This window comes from Centroberyx gerrardi, chromosome 1 (genome assembly GCF_048128805.1).
Source record: "Centroberyx gerrardi isolate f3 chromosome 1, fCenGer3.hap1.cur.20231027, whole genome shotgun sequence".
NCBI lineage: Eukaryota > Metazoa > Chordata > Actinopteri > Beryciformes > Berycidae > Centroberyx > Centroberyx gerrardi.
In genome coordinates this window covers 36,148,595-36,170,679 of record NC_135997.1, presented here as the reverse complement: position 1 = coordinate 36,170,679, position 22,085 = coordinate 36,148,595, and the positions used below count along the sequence as shown (strand labels likewise).

General features: G+C 39.0%; 1 protein-coding gene across 2 annotated transcripts in view; it reads right to left on the bottom strand.

The window, feature by feature from the left end:
• Window positions 1–5,051: 5,051 nt before the first annotated feature.
• Window positions 5,052–22,085, bottom strand: part of spg21 (SPG21 abhydrolase domain containing, maspardin) — a 29,922-nt gene continuing 12,888 nt past the window's right edge. For both annotated transcript variants that reach the window (XM_071922934.2, XM_071922932.2), the window contains exons 3-9: window positions 16,503–16,664; window positions 7,821–7,901; window positions 7,568–7,713; window positions 7,344–7,452; window positions 6,114–6,221; window positions 5,834–5,974; window positions 5,052–5,651 (exon numbers count right to left, since the gene is read on the bottom strand). In XM_071922934.2, coding sequence (XP_071779035.1) covers window positions 5,526–5,651; window positions 5,834–5,974; window positions 6,114–6,221; window positions 7,344–7,452; window positions 7,568–7,713; window positions 7,821–7,901; window positions 16,503–16,664 — 873 coding nt within the window. In that variant the 3' untranslated portion in view covers window positions 5,052–5,525. The remainder of the gene's footprint in view (window positions 5,652–5,833; window positions 5,975–6,113; window positions 6,222–7,343; window positions 7,453–7,567; window positions 7,714–7,820; window positions 7,902–16,502; window positions 16,665–22,085) is intronic.

Genomic DNA, 22,085 nt, shown 5'->3' with positions numbered 1-22,085 from the left:
AGGTTGTAATATCAGCTTTAGTTGTGGGGGGTCAGCATGGCACCTTTGGTTTAATTTAGTGCTGTATACTCGTATTATGTAGAAAGAAAAGCCAACACTCATAATGTCCTTTCGTCTTTTTAATAAAGTGGCAGCTAGTGAGCACAAACAATGGACGCGTTTCAGCTATAAGCCATCATCAGCGTTATGTTGCTGAAGGAGGAAGTGACACTTAAATACACAGATACACAGAAAGAAAATGGAAATGAAGGGAGGCTAAACTTTCCCTATGTACAGGCAGAAGATACTAGCCTTATGAAAAATGCACATACAAATGGCCAATAGAACATGCAGTCAGCTGCAGCAGGCAAGTCTGCCCTAACAGCCTGGGCTCTCCTTCAAGTTAGGAATAGAGCCACTGGTTCATAGCCACCCTCCACACTTTCAAATAAATAGGAGCCCAACAACAATGTAGAAGGACTGGAATGAGTGCAGCACATATCAGTACACAAAACTTCAAATATATGTTCAAAAAATACATATCTATTCAAAAAATACAAGTTCAAACAAATTCAGAGAAAACACCCTAATAAGAATCTCAAATTTCATTCAAACCTTTTGGGTGTTCAGTTTGTAAAGTATGTATCCAAAACGCCTCTCTCTGCAGAAGTGTCTTATCTCTATCTGTCTGATTACTTCTATACCTTGGAACCTCAAGGAACACACGTCATGGCCTGCTGAATTAAAGTGTCTCGCTACTGAGGACTTCTCATCCCTATTCCTAATGCTACTTTTATGTTCAGATTTCCAGGTTTTTAGTTCTCTTTTAGTTTTACCAACATAGCACATCCCACATGGGCATTTCAAAAGGTATACTCGTATTATAAAATGTAAAAACAACAACCTGGCTTTGAGTACAAACATTACAATGGATACTAACATGAGTTTTGGAATTCCTTTATGATTTATCTGAGTATAGGTTGAAGTATGCAATGAGTTGAACTACTGTATTTATACATTTTGATCACCTACCATTCATTAAGGCTTGCTATGCCATGGCCATCCCACACTAGCTCTGTCCCCCACCTTGGCCACCCCAGTCAAAATGTCTTGGACACACCACTGCGGCTGCTTACATAGAAAATGAATGGGAAGCGTTGAAATGTTACAGAGGGACATTTACAGTGGAAATGACAGAACCTGTGAAAATGCACCATAAGGAGAGGCTTTTCAGACATTTATGTGGGGTATTCAGCATCAGAGCATGACAGCAGAATATTGAAGAGCTTTCCCCCCCCCTCCAGGATACTTCATTGTGGGGGCCAGAAACCCATCATCATCCTCACCCCTTTTAGGGAGCCACTACACAGTGTAGTGAAGCAATATTTCAACTATGCAAGAGCACAACATGTTACTGAGCGAGCCTTTGGGTAGCTCAAGACCCAGTGGAGGTGTTTGTTCTTGAAAGCTCTGGGTTGATCACCTGTCTGTCATCAGTGATCACATGCTGTGCAGTCCTGCACAATATGTCATGCAGTTGGTGATGTGATGGATGACAAGAAATCTGAAGACTTAGATCTTGTGGAACCTCAGGCTGCTCCAAGGCTAGAGGCAGAAGAGGTCAGTGGAGCACTCTTAAAAGCATGCCTTGCTGCTGGATTTCTGCACCTAGGAGGATCCCTGGACACTTGCAGGAGCATGCAAATTGCACTCGCTGAACATTTGAATGCCTAAATGCTTATCTAAAACATGGTTAAAAGGAAAAACATGAGAATGAGAATTTGCACATGCTTACCAGATATTCCCAATACATGGCTACACAAAACTCTAACTTCATTCGCACCTATAGCAACAACGATATGGATACATTGACCTTAATTATGAACGTTCATCAGAGAACGATTGGGAAGAAAGTAAGCTGAATTCGTCTGTGCAAACCTCAAAGTAGCTAAGTAATAAAATTAATGTAAGGCATATGAGTCTTTTCACACAGTGGCACTGATTATGAAGAGTTATAACTTTTCATAAGGTGGCACAAATGATAACATAAATATCCTATATAAATACATCCTACAATGTTTAAAAATCAGTCTCACAAAGTTAACTATCAATTTGAAATATCAACTAACAATTGAACAATTATTATTGAAAATTCAATTTATTAATAGTTAATCTAAATTAAAATACAATATTATACCTTTAGTTAACACTAAATTAATAATAGTGATCATTTAATTAAGGGTTGAAGGATAAGGTGAGGTCTTTAACAGCAGAGGTTGGTTCATTTCATGCATTATGTAATACAGACACCAGACCCTTTTAGAATCAACACACAATTTTTTGAATAAAAGTATTAAAAGTAACACAAACATACAAACTATTCACAGGCATGTATGTATGAACGTGTGTGTGTTTACGTATGCGTGCATGTGTCCTTATCTATACATGCTCACGCATACCGGCCACATGGCTGGCTGCTGGTCCTTTGTTAGAGAGAGGAACAAAGAGTCATAAACCACAGGCCTAGATGGAGGGAAAGCTGTGTAGGCTAGGGTGACCACCTCTTAATTGTTCTGTTGCAGGACAGCAGACGTGATTTTGCAGGACAATGCGGGACACGTGGGAGAGAGAGAAATGACTATTATTAGGCTATGTAAATATCGCTTTAATATTAGACGGAATGCCTATTTTCAGTGCCGTTGGATATTAACCTGCTTTAAATCATCGGTAGGCTTTATGAAATGTTTATTTTAACGACACTAGGACCTATTCAATCCAATAAATATAATTAATTAAATATAATAGGCTAATAGCTTGGTTGAAGATCACATTTTATGCAAGAATAGGAGGGATAAACAGACCAGTTTCCTTAAGTAGCGACTAGAAAATGCACGGTTAAATATATAAGTATGTTGTTTACTAAAAAAAAATAAAAATAGGCCTAATCATTGAAATGCGGGACACTGCTTAGGACGTGCGGGACGCAGGACAAACGTACCAATGGTCACCCTATAGTGCAGGCCTAGATGGAGTTAGTGAACTGAGCTGAATGAAAATTCAGGGATCTTATCTAACAATGGAATATGAGAAGAACAATATATTCTTTGATATTATGAGATCATGAAGTTAGATCATGTTAGTGTAGGTAAAATGCATACAAGCCCCTAAGTTTGTGCATTTATCCTATCTAACATGAGGGATGGCTATTTGGTGTTAACAGAACCCTAACAGATCAACAGTTGGTAAATGCAATGCATCTCAAATATTTTACATTAGTTACAGTTTACAATCACTTCATTGAATATATCTGTTATTTTCCTAATGCTGTTGCTATGCTATGTGCCCAGTTGTTACAGTCTGACTTGAGTCCTTTGTTCGTCGCATTGTGTGCGGTTCAAAGCTTCGGTTTCAAACTCTGGTTTCCCAGGGTAAAGGATTGTTCCGTTGTGTCCTGATGTCTGGGTCGGTGATCCAGCTGTACTTCTCTCTGTTGGCCACTTCTGTTACGTGTGGAGGGGGAAAGAGAGAGTTTTTTGCGCTCCAGCACATCGTACTTCTGGTGTAGGCCTCTGGTTCTGGTCAATCTGCTTTCTTAGCAGGGGAAGGTTCCTTTCACATCTGCAGTTTGCTTCTGCAGGGAAGAGAGGGTAGGCTGCATGTATTCACTCCGTTTTGGAGCAGACAGGCAGCCAGCAGGAAAGAGAGAGCCCAAGAGAGCCTGACAAAAACCCTTGGTTTTTAAGATAAGTGATTTCACACCTAGGTGTGAAATGACTGGGCAGTTTTGGATGTTCAGGGGGCTTAACACAGGAAACCGTTGTAGTTCTTTACATAGGGAACTGTAGTTTTTAGGACAGCTGAGGGTATTGTACCTACACATCTATGCAATCTCCATAGACAAACATTTGCAGTAGAATTGGCAGTACTGAAGAGCTCAGCGACTTTCAATGCGGCACAAGACAAATTTCCACTGCGGTGAACAATAAAGCTCTATTCTATTCTATTCTATCTTTCCAACAAGTCAGTTCATCAAATTTCTTCTCTGCTAGAGCTGCCCCAGTTAAATCAACACTATGAACAATATTTTTTCCAACAAAATCATACCACATTATCAAGATAAGACAGGAATACTTGTGGCAGAGAGCTGGACTATCCAAAATGGCCACACAGTTGATTGAAAATGCATCTAATTTCAAACCGGTTCCTTTCAGTCCAGTTGTAGCCTGTTTTGCTTCACGTGATGGATTGGAAGCGCTTGATTGTGATGCCAGGACTGCCCTTTTTGCACACAAACTCCACCTAGGTCTCCAACTTTTATTCAATTATTCTTCTTAGTGTGTTGCTTTTGTTATCTTTTGTTTTACTTTCCATTTTTATTGCTTCTTTTTATATTCTATTTCTTTTCCCCCGCTTAATCATAGTACTTTTGTTGCAACGACCCCCACGGGGATGAATGGTTTCATCTTATCTGATATTAAATACGCTGCTCTGGATCTGTTATTTGTGGTTACAAACTCTGCCTCTTTCATGTGAATGCGCTCATAGCTGGTTTGCTAAATCCTGGGTTGACAGAGTCAGTTGATAACCACCTTCATGAGACCAGTTATCCAGGATTGCCAGTGTGAGGTTTTGTCAAGCCGGCAGACGCAAAGAAACCCTGGTTATGTTAAGCTTCCTTCGCAGTATACAAACCCAGGTTAGGCCTCCCAATATCATCCACCTGCAGAGCCAGAGTTTTAGACCTGCAGGTAGATGCTTCTCGGAGGCTGCTTCCAATGAGCCAATGAGAATCATTTTCATTGGCAGGGGCTACCTCCTGCACAAGCTCCAGACAGAGGTCCTTAGGATCCCCCCACCCTTGTGTGACAGCACTGTCTTCCAATGGATTTTTGAAATCAATTATTTAAAAGTGTTAGCAAATCTTATCATACACTTCTCTAGTGGTGACAGAGTGGCAACACAGATGCCCTGAAAGAGACTAGAGTATTTACTGCACTGCCATACAGAAAAGGCAAATACTTTAACTTGCATCACCACACCATATGGGTAGAAATAACACCATTGCACACATGAAATTCAATAATTTTACTGTATTACTAAATAAATGGCTAACGTAACAATTTTAATTGCACACCAGTGTGATAATTTTCTGACTTTCTGATCAATAGTAAACTGCTAGTAAACCACAAAAGAAACATAGTGCAACAAATAATTTCATTTCACATAAGGCAAAGGCGTCATGGTGCCATCATACAACATTTTCAAAGCAAAGCAGCCAACTACAATTTATGTACAAGTGATTATCAAAATATTGCTTCTTCTGTAAAATACAAATATAATCAATTGAACTTGATTGACTATTCAGCTTCATAGAAAAAAATGCCACAGTGGTGATCTAGCTAAAGCCCTTCTGAAATGAGGGGCTCAGTAGATCTGTGTAAAGAATTGTGGTCAGTCGGTAATGGTTTAAAATGTCTGGCTATTTGATGGTCAGGGGAAAGCAGCCATAGTTCTGCTTTTTATAGAGGCTATAGGGCAATGCAGTCTCATTGGTCATCTTCAGTGTCTTTGTCATCACTCAGGTGACTCTTCTGTACCTCCAGCTCCTCAGCACTTACCATGGCAGGGTTGATGGCAGCATATCTTGTTCCGTGGAACTGACGCAAATGAATCTGTGAATACAAAATGACCAAAGAGCAGCACTAGATTACTTTTTTATTTATTTATTCCAGCCAGAAACCACCATGAGGAACATTTGTCACCCCAACAAGCCTACTTCCTCTGCAAGCTGCCATTTTCAGAACAGATTAGCCATCAATTCTTAACAAACAATATGAGTTGTGTCCCTCCTTACTTGTATGTAGAGGTTGACTTCTGCACTCCTGCACAGGTAAGGGAAGTTTCCACCTGTTTTGAGATGAGCTCGCCTGGCATTTGGATACAGCTTATACATTTCCTCCTTGGCTTCCAATGAGAGTGCACTCTGATCAAACACCTCAACAGCAAAAATGGACACATAAACGAGTAATACAATATTTCATTTCATCAGTTAGACACTCATGGATGGTATACCTAATAAACCTGAACTGGGACAGATTATTTACCTGGTCAATGCAAAAATGCTTACAACTTACATCAATAATGGTCACAGCAACATCCTTTATTTTGTGTGGCTCCACATAAGAGTTCTGACAGTTTAGTGTTAGCCGGGATGCTAGCTCACTTTGGTTTAGGCTCTCCAACTACAGCAGACACAGAAAACATGGAGGGAGAAATACAGCAAAACAGACAGCATTGGCATTTAACAGCGCTGCTGCTAGCCTGGGATCAGAGACTTGATTTATCCATTTCATTCATTATCATCTGATAGACAAAACTGATTCAAGATCACTCTACTCCAATAACTTTAATAGGTAACAGCACCAAGTTACCTATTTACCAAAATTTTGCTGCAATGCATTTGTGTGATAGGTGAGGTTGAAATGCGCCTTTGGACACACTGAAACTGGAATACACGGTGGGGCTCTCTGGAACATCAAGGTTAAGCCACCATTACTGCTAAATGTATGGAGTTCATAAGGGATATGTTTAAAAATCCATGGCCACATCATCCGAAATCAACACTACTTTGATTTCTGGTAACAAAAGAGATGATAAAGTTACAAAATTACAGACATGGTTGCACTAATGATTCCATTTCATTTAGCCTTAGTGATAGCTAGTATTTTGCTTCACTTATTGTTACCATTACCAAGAGAATCAAACCAAGGACTTAAATGTTTCCTTAGCCATAGATAAGAATGGTGTGGCAAAAAAGCCACGCCTGCAAAGTGCGGTACAAGTGGTGCGAAACCCTATTCAATTTCTATGGTCAAAACAATAAATCAACATTTTCTGAGGTTGCTTTTTCTGTGTTCTAATAATTTATGTGAAATGTATAAGATGTAAATAATTTTCCTTTTCATGGCTGTCAAACAACAGCAAGATCATTAAAATGTTTTTTCTTGAAGTCTCAAAATGCTAACATGACTCAGAAGTTTGCACGGAAGTTTGCTAGCTTGTTAGCATTTTGTGACTTCCAGAAAAAAACATTTTAATGATGATGCAGTTCTTTGATAACTGAAAAGGTAACGACAAATTATTTACACCATATAGATTTCACATAAACTATCAGAATACAAAAAGAGCAACCACAGAAAATGTTAATTTTTTGTTTTGCCATAGAAATACAGCGGGGCATATCACTTGTACCGCACTTTGTGGGCGTGGCCTGTTTAAAACGTCACGCTATTCTTATCTATAGGCTACTCTTAGGCCATTTACTACCTGACAAATGAACACTGAAATTACCCCTTAAGACTTACCCTGTCAACCATGAAGTCAATTGCACCTGCCATTTTAGGGTCTACAGGTCCTTTAGCAAAGTTCCCCAGAACAATCTTCTTCAACATGAAGGCTGGCATCAACCAAAAACTGAGGAAGATGGGAATGAAACATCATTAACTCACTAATGTAACATGGCAGAATAGAATCTGGGAAATAAGGATCAATCATTGGTGGCAACATGGTCAATAAATCAACTGACTACCTATTTGCTGTCCAGGTCTGGTTAAAGATGGAGGTATCACTGAATGAGTTGCACAGTATCAAGGAGTGCACCCTGGGGGACTTGTGTGTGCACTCAGCAAACTTCTGGGCCAAGAATCCACCCAAGGATGCACCAAAAAGATGAACCTTCAACAAATGGGAAAAAAGTATTCATCATTAGTTCATCATTAGAAATAAAGAATGAGCGAGACAGAGAGAGAGACATATGAACCAATAGCCAAACATAGGCTTACTTTATCCAGCTGCAAGTGATCGAGTAGCTTCCGAAATCCATCACAGAACTCCAAGAGATCCCAGTACACAGGATACTGCAACTAAGAGCAACAGAAAACAACATGAGAAGGAGTATAAATAATTACATGTTTGTTATTTTCTATACAGGGTTTTTTCATGTAGGCCTCATGTTGTGAAAATGGAAATGTTTTGCTTGAATTCAGCCTGTTAATCACCTCAAGGTTTTCAAGTAGGCTAAGTTACCAATCACAGCTAATGAAAAATGTATTTTGTAAAATACTATTGTTCAGTCACTAGGCCAACCATGAATCTCCTCCCACTCATACAATCATTGCCAGCATTGGATATTAATAGTTGTCCAACTGTCCAGGACAAGTGGAACAGACTTGAAATCACAACTGCATGGATCAAAAGAAAACAAGTACTTTGATCTGAATTGAGGCACATGTTCTCTCTGTGTGACTATGTATCGGTGTATGCATCAGTAAGCAGCATGTCACCACTATTACATTTATGATCGCCTGATGGACATCGCTACAAAGTCCGCAACATTCCATCATCGCTCGACTTTGATTTTGGACGCTGTCACTCATAAAAAGTATAAACACTACAGCGATTATAGAACGCATCACAGAGGTTCAGTCATTTGCTCTCAAGACATGGAGGCAGAAAATTATCTAGTTTACTTTGTTACTATAGCTCTAAATAGCAACTAGTTGCTTTACTAAGTTGGTCTTTATTAAAAGTAACTCAGTAGAGTGCTTTCAAGTTACCCACTTAAAAACTTCACAGCCTGTATGTCTTCTGGTGATGTCCTCACTCGTATAGAAATCATCACTGAGTAAATTACTGTTATCTAAAACCAGGTAGCTTTCATTTATTTGGGGTCTGATAGTCTTTATGGTAAACTAGTAAGATCACAGAGGAAGTCTTGATTAATCATGTCTGGTGTAAAAAAATAAACAGCGGATAGCGCTCACAACACATTGGCAAGTGCTTTCAGTTCCAATAATGTTCTTACCCTTTTCTTTGATCAGTTCAAAGTAATACAAATATTCTCAGGTTGTGAAGTTTATTGTTTTTGAGAGGAAAACAGTAATACAGTTTATAAATATGACGACTGGGACTATCACTAGTGTGCAGAATAGCCTACTACAATAACATGTTATTATGTAACAGCTTTTCCAATGTTCTTTTTCCCTCTTTCTTTTTAAATATGAAGTTTCAGTCAAGTAAATTTATTTTCTTTATTCTGGTCTACACAAATAGCATAGATTGTCTACTCAGTGTACGCTTTAGTCTACAGTCTATTCTGTGTTGTCGAATGGGCTTTTGGCTTTTACTAAGACAGGACGGGAGTAGCTGTGTGTGCATACAGCCATCTAGTGGCGTTTCTTGCACTCGTCAGTTTTACATGATTTGGGGAGGGGGTGTGTTCTGATCTTCTCATGGGTTGGACAGAGAAGCTTGTCTTTTATTACTAGCCAGTGATGTCCATGCTTGATTCAGACATTTCAAATTAAATTGTTTCAATCTGTCTGCAAACTAAATAACATTAGCTAGCTATGATTATCCAGACTAACAGCTGTGACATAGCCTACCATTAGTGGCGGTCCTACTGTTCAGGAATTTGCCTTTTTAATTCCATCCTTGTAATCTGCCCGTTCTGTAGCATATAGGCCCGGCAATAGGCATTGTAATTGTGCTTATTAATTTTTCTACAAATGTATGGTCTTCCATTGCTGTTGATTACGGCTTAGTTTGAGCTCAGAGAATGAACTGACGTTAGGATAAGAGCGTTCCATAATGTTGTCATGACAACTGACCCAGCGATTGGGTCAAAGTTCAATAGATACAGCCGGCCTCACGCAATCGACTTGTGGGCGTGGTCACCGTGGGGGAAAACAATGGGTCCCCCCCAATTGAAACTAATTGTATAAGCGCCAAATCTGACATTGTAAAATGCGAAAACTACTGATCAAATAATGGAAAAGAATAAAAGAAGTTATATGGAGGGGCTAGGTCAAAAGGACTTGGCTACATATATCGCAAAACTATCAATAGTCGGAACTGATTGTCCTTACTCAATGAAAGAATGGATGAATGATCCTACACAATGGCCAGATGTGTCATTCCCGGACATTTTCTGCTACCTTATTGAATCGCCCGGTAAGTAGCTGGCACATTGGCATTTTAGATTTACAACTAGAAAATTGCATTTCCTGTATAAAATGCTAATGTGATTGCCGGAACAAACCTCGTCATGCCTTGTGTGATGATAGTTATTCTTTCCTTACATGATTATGGCTAATATTGTGAATTTATGCAGCCATGCCAATATAGCAAATTTGATTGCAATCTTGTTCATACAATTACAGAACACGTTTGCTGGCCCATGACAAATAAATGTTATAGGAGGGTGCATTTCCTTTGCTATTATTGCCCGTCTGCTGTCTTCTCACTACTACATGGCGTGTTTTCACACACTCTCGGAATCACATAGAACTTAAGTTCAGGATTTTTATGTTTATTTGCCATGCAGTGCACGACACAGCAACTTTTCGGCATATCCTTCTTTTTTAGACTTTAGAAAAGGCAAAACTAAAGAATGTTTTCATAGCATGCAGCCAAGATCAGTACTTCCCAGTGATTTGTTTTCCTCCTGTGCGACTGTATCTATCCAATTTAAGTCTCAGCGATGGGCGCAACGGCCATCACAACGATGACAAATCGCCCATCGCTCGAAGTATAAACAACATATCGTTGCGACCGACCATAAAATGTGATCGTCACTGGTGGCAATGATCATAAATCGCTGTACTATAAACTGCCCTTAAGGGTTTGCTCACCACGATTATGCGTCGTGGCTGGGCTGTTCAAACCAGTAGCGTATTTTTATGTGCTGTGCAGCAGCCCTCCTGCACTACAGGAGGAGAACCTTGTGACCTGTGATCAAGTAATTGTTAGGAAAGCCTATGGGATCCATAGCCCCCCCTCTCATAACATAGACCTAAATAAATTAAGTATCCTATAAATAGTAAGTATCCAGACGAGTCAATAACAGACCCATTTTCAAAAGGCAAGTGATAATTCAAAATCAGATAAGATCATCATCCTACAATGTGTTGCATTTAAAATTCACATCAGTGCACATGGATTAATCAACAACAACAGTGAAGATATTGGTACATTGATCATTGAATATATATGTGCTTCTGTGGTGATATGATGCAAATATGACCATCTACAGTGTATTTTCATTGTGTATTTCCATGAAATATGCACGCAGAGAACATAGACTAGATGCTGAAACTATCAGCACGAGCTCCAACTGAAAAACAATAAAACTGAGATTATTATTTTTTTCCTATGCTTTAGTATTATTTTATTACCCTTCATTGTCTCTGTGAAGCACTTTGTAACTTTGTTCTGAAAAGTACTATATAAATAAAGTTATTCTACTGCGACTGTAGGAATAATCCACAACCGGGCCATAAAAACTGCCATAAGTATGTTATACTTACATTTGATTTTCTTTCATTTTTCCCCACAGCCATCCACTCCTAAGAGGGCAGCTTTATTTTCTTAATTGTAACATCTTGAATTACATAGTCACTTTTACCCCATGTTATGAGGACAAAATGAGGTTCCCCCTCATTTTAAACTTTTTACTTTCCCTTTTGTTTTTTGCCCTGTATTTTTTGTTTTGTTTTTTCTTACTTTCAGTCACATTTTCACATCATAACAGTTTTATATTTTTTGGGCCAAAAAGTCTAACATACTCATCCATGTCTAGAGTATTATTTACCTTCCATGTCTAGTATTAGTAGAGTATTAGTTATTACCTTCTCATGAGCCAAAATAACCAAGTTCTTTTATCTCTCATGTAGCACAGTGTGTCGGAACGGTATTAGGAAAAGGGACAGTGTGGAGAATGAACTCTCACATGATGCTAAGGATACCACAATCACCAGTGCAGTTACACACAGTGCATGCAGCTCTGCTTCATTGTATTCTTTAACTTGTCTGTATACAGTAGAGACGTCTACCTCTGTGGTGAATTTCTTGAACAACATGGGTTTTGCTACAAGAATTTCATATCTCAGGCTATCACTAGATTTTGTGCCTGCAAGCAGCTGCAGAGGGTTCAGAAATGCCAAATCTAAAAAAGAACTAGATTGAAGGACAAGGCAATTTGATGCCTTCATCAGGTCAAGATTTCTCTTTGAAAACCTGTTTTCAATTTCAGCAATGGCTGTGTCCAGAATGTTCAGAAGTGCTCTCTTGACAGACTGTCAGTATTTAAAAAGGCTTTGGCACATGGCTGTGCTTGCATTGCATGCACCATTGCCAGGTGCAGTTGATGGTTGTAGCAATATATTAATATGGAACATGTCTGACTATCGTTTTTGCAGCAATGCCTGCACTCAACCCCTTATCCAACCCATCACAGAAGCGCCATCATAGCACTGCCTGTTGTCAGACAAACAGATTTTGTCTGTTTACAAACTGAATCATTATTGACAGATTCTCTAAGTTGCATCTCTCCCGAGTTCCATCACTCTTTATACAAAACCCTGTTGTGTCAGCATTTCCATATTAGCATTTCCATGTTAATTTGATGCAACACTAGGCTCGCTAGAGTTTCAATGATCTCATTGAAACTCTAGCGAGTATACTACGTAACGAGTATACTACGTAGTATCTGTTCTTCTCTGTCTGGTTTGGTCCTAGCAAGTTGGATATGGTTTCACCAATTGCGTCTCTCGTCCTCATTTCTGCCCAAGAGGATGAAGTTTGCAAATGGCAAAGGCTAGATGCATGTTGGTTGAGTCCCCTGTCCAACTCCAATGCTGTTTTACAATTAGTTAAGTCTCTTCTGGTAAATACATTTGTGTCATTTGTGGCCCCGAATTTTCGACAGGGGAAGCAGGTGTAGGGGTTAGTCTTGTATTCTCTTATATTGTCAATATATAGGCTATTATCAATAAAGGATCCCATTACTGGATGACTGGACAATTATCTAATGTACTACATTTTAAATAGTTCCATCTGTCAAACAAATAACTAAAGACCTGTATATATCTAAAGTGCTCCCTTTCAAGTACTTTGTGTCAAAGATAACATAACTTAAAAATATAAACAGTGCTACAGTGCTACACTGTTCTGTGTACAGAAGAGTGACTACCCATTGTTGAAAGTTGTCAAGACCTACACGGTTATGGTCGTATACGGGATATCGCGTTGTCGCTTAGCCAATCAGATAAAAGAAGAGGCGGGTCGCTTTCATTACCGATAACGTCCGGTCATACAAACTGTCAGTTATTTGTTAATATGTAACATGTGAGAAGTAATTAAGGACAAATAGGTTTAGTTCATAAAAAAAAACTTTGAATAACTTGAATGTTACAATAAATAGCAAACGGTGATGTTGATGTCAGGAGAGGTGATATATTTTGCCAGAGAAAGCAGACATGGTTATATTTCTGCAAAAGAATTGCTGAAGTAGAAGAGTAGAAGAATTTGTAGGAGTAGAAGTCTGCACTTGGTATTTCTTTTGCTGTTATTTATTAGTATTATTGTTACTATTATTTACTGTTCAATTATTGTAGTTGACTTTTTTTATTATTATCATTTATTTATTAATATATTCAATTTCTTTGCAATAAAAAAAGCTATCTTTAATGTCATTTTTCACGCTTTATTTTAAAGAAGGTATCGGTTCAGGCACCGATTAGGCACCGGTACCGTTTTAAAAGTTTCGTTTTAGCACCGGTATCGGAAAAAATCGAAACGATACCCATCCCTATCAACCAACTAATCAGACTAAGCTAGATTAGCCTACACTCCTCTCCTCACCTAACTCTGCTGTAAACTAGTGCAGCTGATGATGAAACTTTGTGTCAGTGTACTAGTGACGCGCGGATCGGCTCTGACGCCATCCGAATCCGCATGTACGCATAAATCATCCACCCGCCCGAACGAATTATTTTCTACAATTTATAGACCCACACCTGCCCCGCACCCGCATGGACATTTCACTCCACCTCTATATTGCCTTTTAAATTATGTCGAGCAGCGCGAGCTTTCTGTGTGATTTCTTTATTGTGTGTTTGTTGTATTGATGTATGAGTGTTTTCTTTAACGATTTACTTTAAAGATTAGAGAGGCTGCTTTCAGTAATTAAACGTTTCCATGGTGAACTGTGCCCTTGCAATACAGTTTCATATTTATGCTGCAGTCCCGTTTCTCTCTTGTATAATAGAAATAATTGTTATTAGTGTCTAGTGTCTACACAGCGTCTCTCTTAATGGGGAGACGCACTTATCGTTTCTGCTGCGGTGGGATCGCTGCAGGTATTTAATGAACTCAAAACATTTTTTTTTTTTTTTATGCGCACCCGATCACACATTACCATTATTTCTCAGTGGGATATATATAAGTGTGATGATATGGTAACATATTACACTTAAGTAGGCTGGTTTTAAATAAATAAACAATATTTTCCTCATTAATGATGTATTATTTCACCCACCCGCAACCCATCCACTATTAATCAGAATGTTAATTTTTATGACCCGACCCGCCCGATCCGCGGATCAACCGTGGTGCCCGCAGATATAACTGCAATCCGCGCATCACTACTGTGTACCTTCCGTAATGTTTTGTTTTGCTTGGTCCCCGCAATTGCCGATTGCCAATTCTGTTTTCGCATTTTGAGTTGAGCACCTCCACCTCCAACAAGAGAACTGAAATAACGTCATTAAGCACTATATATTAGTTTTGGTACCGCTGCCACTGTCGAACCAATTATCCCTGCCATTAATAAACTTTCTCATTAACATCTTAACCCAGTCAACCTCATGGGCAATGTGGCAATTCTCTATACCAACCGCATCCAACACCAATGAAAACAATGAAAACAAAGGTAAATACTTTCCCACAATGCACCATTGTTAAAGCCACACACACCAACTGCCCAACAAAAAGTCACTGACAGTGACACAGATTTCTAGTGAGCTACAATTTGCCAGTTACCAGGACAGTTAGGACAGGACTTGTTTATACACATTAGCCAGTTGCCTATCACAGGGCTGGCTGGGACTTACTTATTAGCCATTTGTCAACTACAGAGCTAAAAGGGGTTGCCTGGGCTTACATGTTATCTGTAGGGAATTCCGATAATGCTTTATAGTCGCCGATTGCAAAAACCTGACTGTTAATTCCTTGTGTCAATTATGTTTTTATCACCAGTCAATCAAAGGTTATGATTTGAAATGTCGGGTTTTCGCTGCCTACGGCACCACACTCGCTTTGCGAGTCCTTTGCGAGAGGAAGTAGGCTATTCAGTAAGATCCCGCACGTAATTCTGAACAGATTTTTGTCATTCAAACAACTCGGAATTAGTTGACTTATAAACAGCCAACTTAGTAAGAAAATTTCGGTTTTAAACCGGGCTCAAGCCCATAAATGCAGCCAATGGGACGGGCCCATGCCGGGCTCAGACAGAACGTGCACGGGCTCGGGTAGGGTCGGGCTTGTTTTTTTGGGCCCGATCTAAGGTCTGGTCTACCCTAACAGCGGAGAGGCAACTGAAAAGTCTAATTTCTGTCCGTCTTAAGAACATTCACTTAGGCTATACAAAAACAAAGACTGAAACGGATATATATCTTCGGAGGGTGTCTCCATTTATTTAACTCGACTCAACAACACAGGCAAGTGGCAACAGTCTGAGTCTTGTGCTTCGGTTATCTCACTAAATCATGTTGCCTACCTAGAATGAAGTTCCTTGAGTTTAGGGAATTTGTTTTATATTGTGTTGCCCACGAACATCATTTTTTAATATACACTACAGTTTTAAATTATAGAGGTTTGATATTGAGTTGTTATAAATAGTGTAAAGAGTACATGGAGCTGAAGGCCTGAACAGCCCAATCTATGTATCTTGTTCCGTCATCCTGTGTTCCTGTGCCTGGCTTTTAGTCTGTTGTCTACTCAAGTCTAGTCTGTAGTCTGTAGTCTGTGACGACCCCTGTCTGTGTATGGTTCTATGCAGGTGTCTGGGGGCGGAGCGGGAGGATCATCAGCGCAATTGGCAGCACCTGGGCCCGGTACTGCCAAGGGTTGCCAAGAAGAGACCCCACCACTTTGGCTTTAGTTTGGCATTTGATTGCATTTCTTGGGTTTATTTCCGCACCTTACATCATACTTACATCTCTAACACTCATCCACTCACCAACATCACTGATTACACTGATTTCCACATGCCATTGTAGCATTCAAGTTTTGTCAGAGCACTGATCTAAGCTGTATAATGTGCGTTAAAAAGAAATGTTACTCATATGGCATCATCTCTTTTTGTCTCTTTTTTTAACCACTGACACAAATACTGGTCTTATAACTGACAGGGAATGCTGCCAAGTTACTTCAGGGAGACAGGAGGATTTTCAAGCTTGACATGTTTTGTTTCAGATGTGGTGATCATGTCTATCAAGATGAAAAGCCAACAACAGCTAAAAAGTTGCACTACTAGTATGATGTTACCGTGCATCTGGGAGACAAAGAATCATTGATATTGCTTCTAATTTGTACAAGGCAATATTAAGATTTTGTTCATTTTTTTCCACATAATTGTGCATCCCTGATGCCTCAGCATCAGGGATTCTTTGTCATCAACTCACCGAGATTACTCTGTAGCCCCAGCCCGTTAGAGCCAGGACCTGTTGGAAGAATACCTCTGCTGTTCCACTGACTGGTGGAAGGAAGATGATGGGACACCTTATGCTCTTTGGGCCCGCGTCATACAATGACCACACCTTGCTGTCATCATCATCGACAATTATCTGTTGGAGACAAGAGTGTTGTCAAGTGTTGTCATAACAACCGAAATTTCAATAAAAAAGAAAACCCTTTTTTTGACTAAATCATCTGGTGGGGGCATTATATTGATAACGTGATATTGCTGTACCCAGGCAAAGAGGAAGAATTGGTTCAATTCCATCAATATTTGAACAGTACTAATGCCAATATTAAGCTGTCCCTTGAATATAGTAAGGACAAAATACCCTTTTTGGACTTGGGGATCAGTAAAGATGAGGAGGGCTTCCTGCACACCTCTATTTGCAGAATACCATTCTGCATGCAGATAGCTTCCATCCTAAACATCTGAAGCAGAACATACCATTTGGCCAGTATCAGAGAATCCAAAGAATCTGTGATGATGAACAAGATTTTGGAGTGAAATCTAGTGAATTGGAGACTATCCAGGGGATACAAGAAAGACAAGCCCTTCAAAAAGCATGTACAAAAAAAAGCAACTTGAACGATCTACCCTACTACAACGCAAGACACCAAAACCACGGGATGCACGTATGCTTTTTGTAAGTAGAGTACTTTAGCTGATAAAGTCAAACACATTATAAAGAAAAACTGGAGCATCATTCTAAGTGATGATTCACTGTGTGATGCATTTCTGGATCCACCAGTTATCAGCTTTAGAAGAAGTCCTACATTAAGAGACAAACTAGTTCATAGTTATCTCCCTGGTAGTTCATACTGACAATTGAGAGTGTGAATCATTTGAGGAAAGCTTGCTTATCCACGGTTTGAAAAGGGACCATTTCTTTGGCTAAGAATTTTGCGACCAACCCTTTCCACCTGGAACTCTCTTTGTATTTTGTTGACATTGCGAAAGCTCCATCAATTGACTGCTGTCCAGTTGTTTGCATCGTCTCTCTTCCTTTTGCCGAGGAACCCATTTTAACTACTCGGACTGGGTGATATGAGTGGTGATGGCTATGTAAATTCAACGTATTGCCACCTCTCGCGGTTATTTTCTTGAAACAAAGATACATTTTCTGGCTCCCCTTGGTCATTTGGCTTAAAACCAAAGTGTTGCCACACTTGGTTAGTGACATTTCTTCTGGAAACTAGGGATGCAAATTTTAAGCAATGTCCTTAATCAATCGTCAGCCACATAAATGACCAATTAGTCGATTAATCTATACAAAACAGGTTTTGACACAAAATGTGTGTTTTTCCTCAATGAAAGACTCAATTAAACATTCAAGATGTGCCATTTTGACAGCACAACAAAACAGAACTATGAGGCCCAATATGTATAATAGATCAAATATTATAATGAAACTAGAAAGGTGCATTTTCTGGAGAAGATGCATGTGATTGCTAAGAGTGCAAACTGTTGCTCGTGACAGCCCATAGTAACGAATACCTACCATATGTGGTGTGAGTAGGCACATGTGTGAGTGGGCGTGTGCGTGTCCATGTGCGTGTTTCTTAACATGACTGACCGTGGATCGTCTGTTCAAATTGAAACTGTTGAGCCAAAGTATATGTGAATGTAATGTTAAAACTGTAGGAAATGTGGCAGTTTAAAACACTTCTTTGAAGGAGCTGTAATGAGTATCCAAGTGATAAGTAATAATGTTAGAAATGTACTTAAGTGTAAGAATAGTGAGAAGAAAAGTGTAAGAAAATATGTAAGTGAGAGAGAGCGAGACAGACAGACAGAAGTATCTGAAGTAGTAGTAGCTATAGTAGTAGCTGTAAAAGTAGCTGTAGTAGCAGCAGAAGTATTAGAAGTATACAGCCTCCCAATGTGAGAGAGACAGAGAAAGAGAGACAAGAGAGACACAGATACAGAGAAAGAGAGAGAGAGAGAAAGAATGAAAAGTATTAGTAGCTGTAGTAGTAGGGGCTGTAGTAGAAGTATCTGTAGTACTAGAAGTAGCTGTAGTAGTAGCAGTAGAAGTATTAGAAGTATAAAGCCTCCCAACAATGTGAGAGAGACAGAGAAAGAGAGAGAAGAGACACAGATACAGATAGAGATAGATGGATAAAGAGAGAGAGACAGACAGACAGACAGAGAGAAAGAGAGAAAGAGAATGAAAAGTATTTAGTAGTAATAAGCTGTAGTAGAAGTAGCTGTAGTAGTAGTAGTAGTAGCAGTAGAAGTATTATAAGTATAAAGCCTCCCAACAATGTGAGAGACAGAGAAAGAGAGAAGAGAGACAGATACAGATAGAGAGATAGCGAGATAGACAGAGAGAAAGAGAGAGAGAGAGAATGAAAAGTATTTAGTAGTAGTAAGCTGTAGAAGCAGTAGTAGCTGTAGTAGTAGAAGTATCTGTAGTACTAGAGGTAGCTGTAGTAGTAGAAGTAGCTGTAGTAGTAGCAGTAGTAGCTGTAGTAGAAGTATCTGTAGTACTAGAATTATCTGTAGTACTAGAAGTAGCTGTAGAAGTATCTGTAGTACTAGAATTATCTGTAGTACTAGAAGTAGCTGTAGTAGTAGAAGTAGCTGTAGTAGCAGTAGTAGCTGTAGTAGTAGAAGTATCTGTAGTACTAGAAGTATCTGCAGTAGTAGAAGTATCTGTAGTACTAGAAGTATCTGCAGTACTAGAAGTAGCTGTAGTAGCAGTAGTAGCTGTAGTAGTAGAAGTATCTGTAGTACTAGAAGTATCTGCAGTAGTAGAAGTAGCTGTAGTAGTAGAAGTATCTGTAGAGGTATCTGTAGTACTAGAAGTAGCTGTAGTAGTAGTAGCTGTAGTAGTAGAAGTAGCTGTACTAGTAGCAGCGGTAGTAGTAGTAGAAGTATTAGAAGTATAAAGCCTCCCAACAACGTGAGAGAGAAAGAGAGAGAAGAGAGACACAGAGACAGAGAGAGAGAGGTAGTGGAGCCAGCAGCCGATCAGCAGGAAGAAAATATTTAGGAAGGCTTATGTGTAAAAGCATGAAGGTATAGGGAGTGCAAATGTTGAGTATAAGGTATATTTTGAGTAGAATAAAACTGAAAGTAAGGAAGTAACAAGTACGAAAATATGTAAAAGACATGTTAAAATGGAGAAGACTGAAAAAAGGAGAAGTGGAGAAGAGCTGCATGTGTAAGACAGCAGCAGTGGAACAGAAAGTAGTGCGACACAGTGGAGCCCTAGTGTCGAACAAACGTTAATAACTCAAAAACTATACATCATATCGGTTATATATTTACATTGTGAGTGAGAGCAGAAGTAGCTGAAGAGCTTAATATATAACATATGTATGTAATGTTAAAGTTGTGGAAGTGATTGAAGGTTAAAAGACAAAATCTGTTCAAAAAAGGCACACATGGAAAAGCACTGGTGTCGAACAAACATCCATATCTCAAAAACTACAAATCCCATCACTTAGATATTTACATTGGGAGAGAGATAAGAAGTATGTGAAGAGTTTGATATATAATATATGTATGTAGTGTGAAAATTGTGGGAAGTACTACAGTTTAAATACTGCAAGTATAAAAAGAAAAAGCTGTTTAAAGTAGTCAAAATTACTGTAAAGCAGTAGTGTTTAACAAACGTTCCTAACTCAAAAACTACAAGTGCTATCACTTAGATATTTACATTGTGAGTGACAGAAGAAATAGCCAAAGAGTTTGATAAATTGAAAATTGAAAATTGTGGGAATAGTGACAGTTTAAATATGTGTAGAAGCCAAGGCTGTTCAAAGGAGAGAAAAGTACTGTAAACACAGTTTTGCACTAGTGTTGAACAAACGTCCCTAACTCAAAACGTATAAAAGCTATGAGTTAGATATTGACATTGTGAGTGGCAGAAGAAGTAGCAGAACAGTTTGACATCTAATATGTGGATGTAGTGTGAAAGTTGTGGGAATCATGACAGTTTAAGAAACTTGATTATTTAGTGAAAATCACAGCCTCTACTAGTGCTTTACAGTAATTTTGCCTTTGTTCAGCAGCTTTTTCATTTGGCACATAAAATATTTGATCCGTAATAGTTCCCACAATTTTCATACTACATACACATATTACACATCAAAATGTTCACATACTTCTCTCTCTCACAATGTAAATATCTAAGTGATGGGATATGTCGTTTTTGAGTTAGGCATGTTTGTTCAACACTAGTGCAATACTATGTGTGTCTGTTTTCAACAGATTTTTTCCTTTTAACTGTAGTCATTTCCACAAATGTTAACACTACATAGACATATTACACACCAAAATGTTCTCCTACTTCTTCTGTCTCTGACAATGTACATATCTAAGTGATAACATTTGTACTTTTTGAGCTATGGACGTTTGTTTCAGAGTATTCCACTTACTTTCCTATTTTTTTGCACTCCCTCCATTTCCACCCAGTGGACTCAGTAGCCTAGTGGTTATGTAAAAGATTGTGGGTTCAAATCCCGAGGGTAACACAGTCTCCTCATATCACCAAGCTTGTGGTTTGGGAAGTTTTCCCTTGTCTTCTCTTTGTGGAGTTTGTAAGTTCGCCCTATGTTTGCAGTAGATGGTTCTAAATCAGTTAGCAGAGAATAGTATTGCAGGTTATTTTTGACAAAATTATATTCTTCGACATTAGACCAACAAATATCTCTAAACTGCATCAGCTCTTCAAGCCATGCGCTTGTAACTAATCATAATGTCTTAAGTTTCTCATTTTTTGACAAATTACCATATTGTGCTTGGACCCCGCAATTGCCGCTTGCGGCTATATTGTCAATTATTTTTGCTTCCTCCATTTCCTCTTCTGCCCTAAAAGTATCTGGATCTCATAAACCGTAAGAGCTACAGCAACCAAACTTGGCAGATAGGTCCAAAGTCTCAGCCGCTACTAAGGCATCAAAACCCACGTCAATAGGCCTCATGGTGGCGCTATAACAAGCAACTTCACGTTTTGGTCTATAACTTCTGAACCGTAAATTGTAAGGAACAACAAGAACAAGTACTACTACCACAACTAACACTACTACTGCAACTTAGAAGTCCTACTACTTCTGCTGCTACTATTACAACTACTATTGCTACTTCTACTGGTACTAATACTGCTACCATTTTAAACTACTAATTCAACTACTCCAAACACTTAATACTGCTACTACTACCACTACTGCTACTTTTACTGTTTCTAATACTGGTAGTCCAAATACTACTACTGATAGAAGGCTTCTCGCCTTTCACTGCAGACACTTGATTCTGCCTGTACTGTAGTATCGTGTTTATGACACCAGGGGGAGCGCTACTGACATTGTACCCTTAACATTGAAGGCTTGTATTCAGTCATTTCTTATAGTCACTGCCACCTAATTTTTACTGTGTAACATACACACACATCTCTACTACTACTGCTACTACCACTGCTGCTGCTACTACTACTACTACTACTACTACTACTACTACTACTACTACTACTAGGATTTGAACCCACAACCTTCCACATGAAAGGCTAATGCTATATATATTT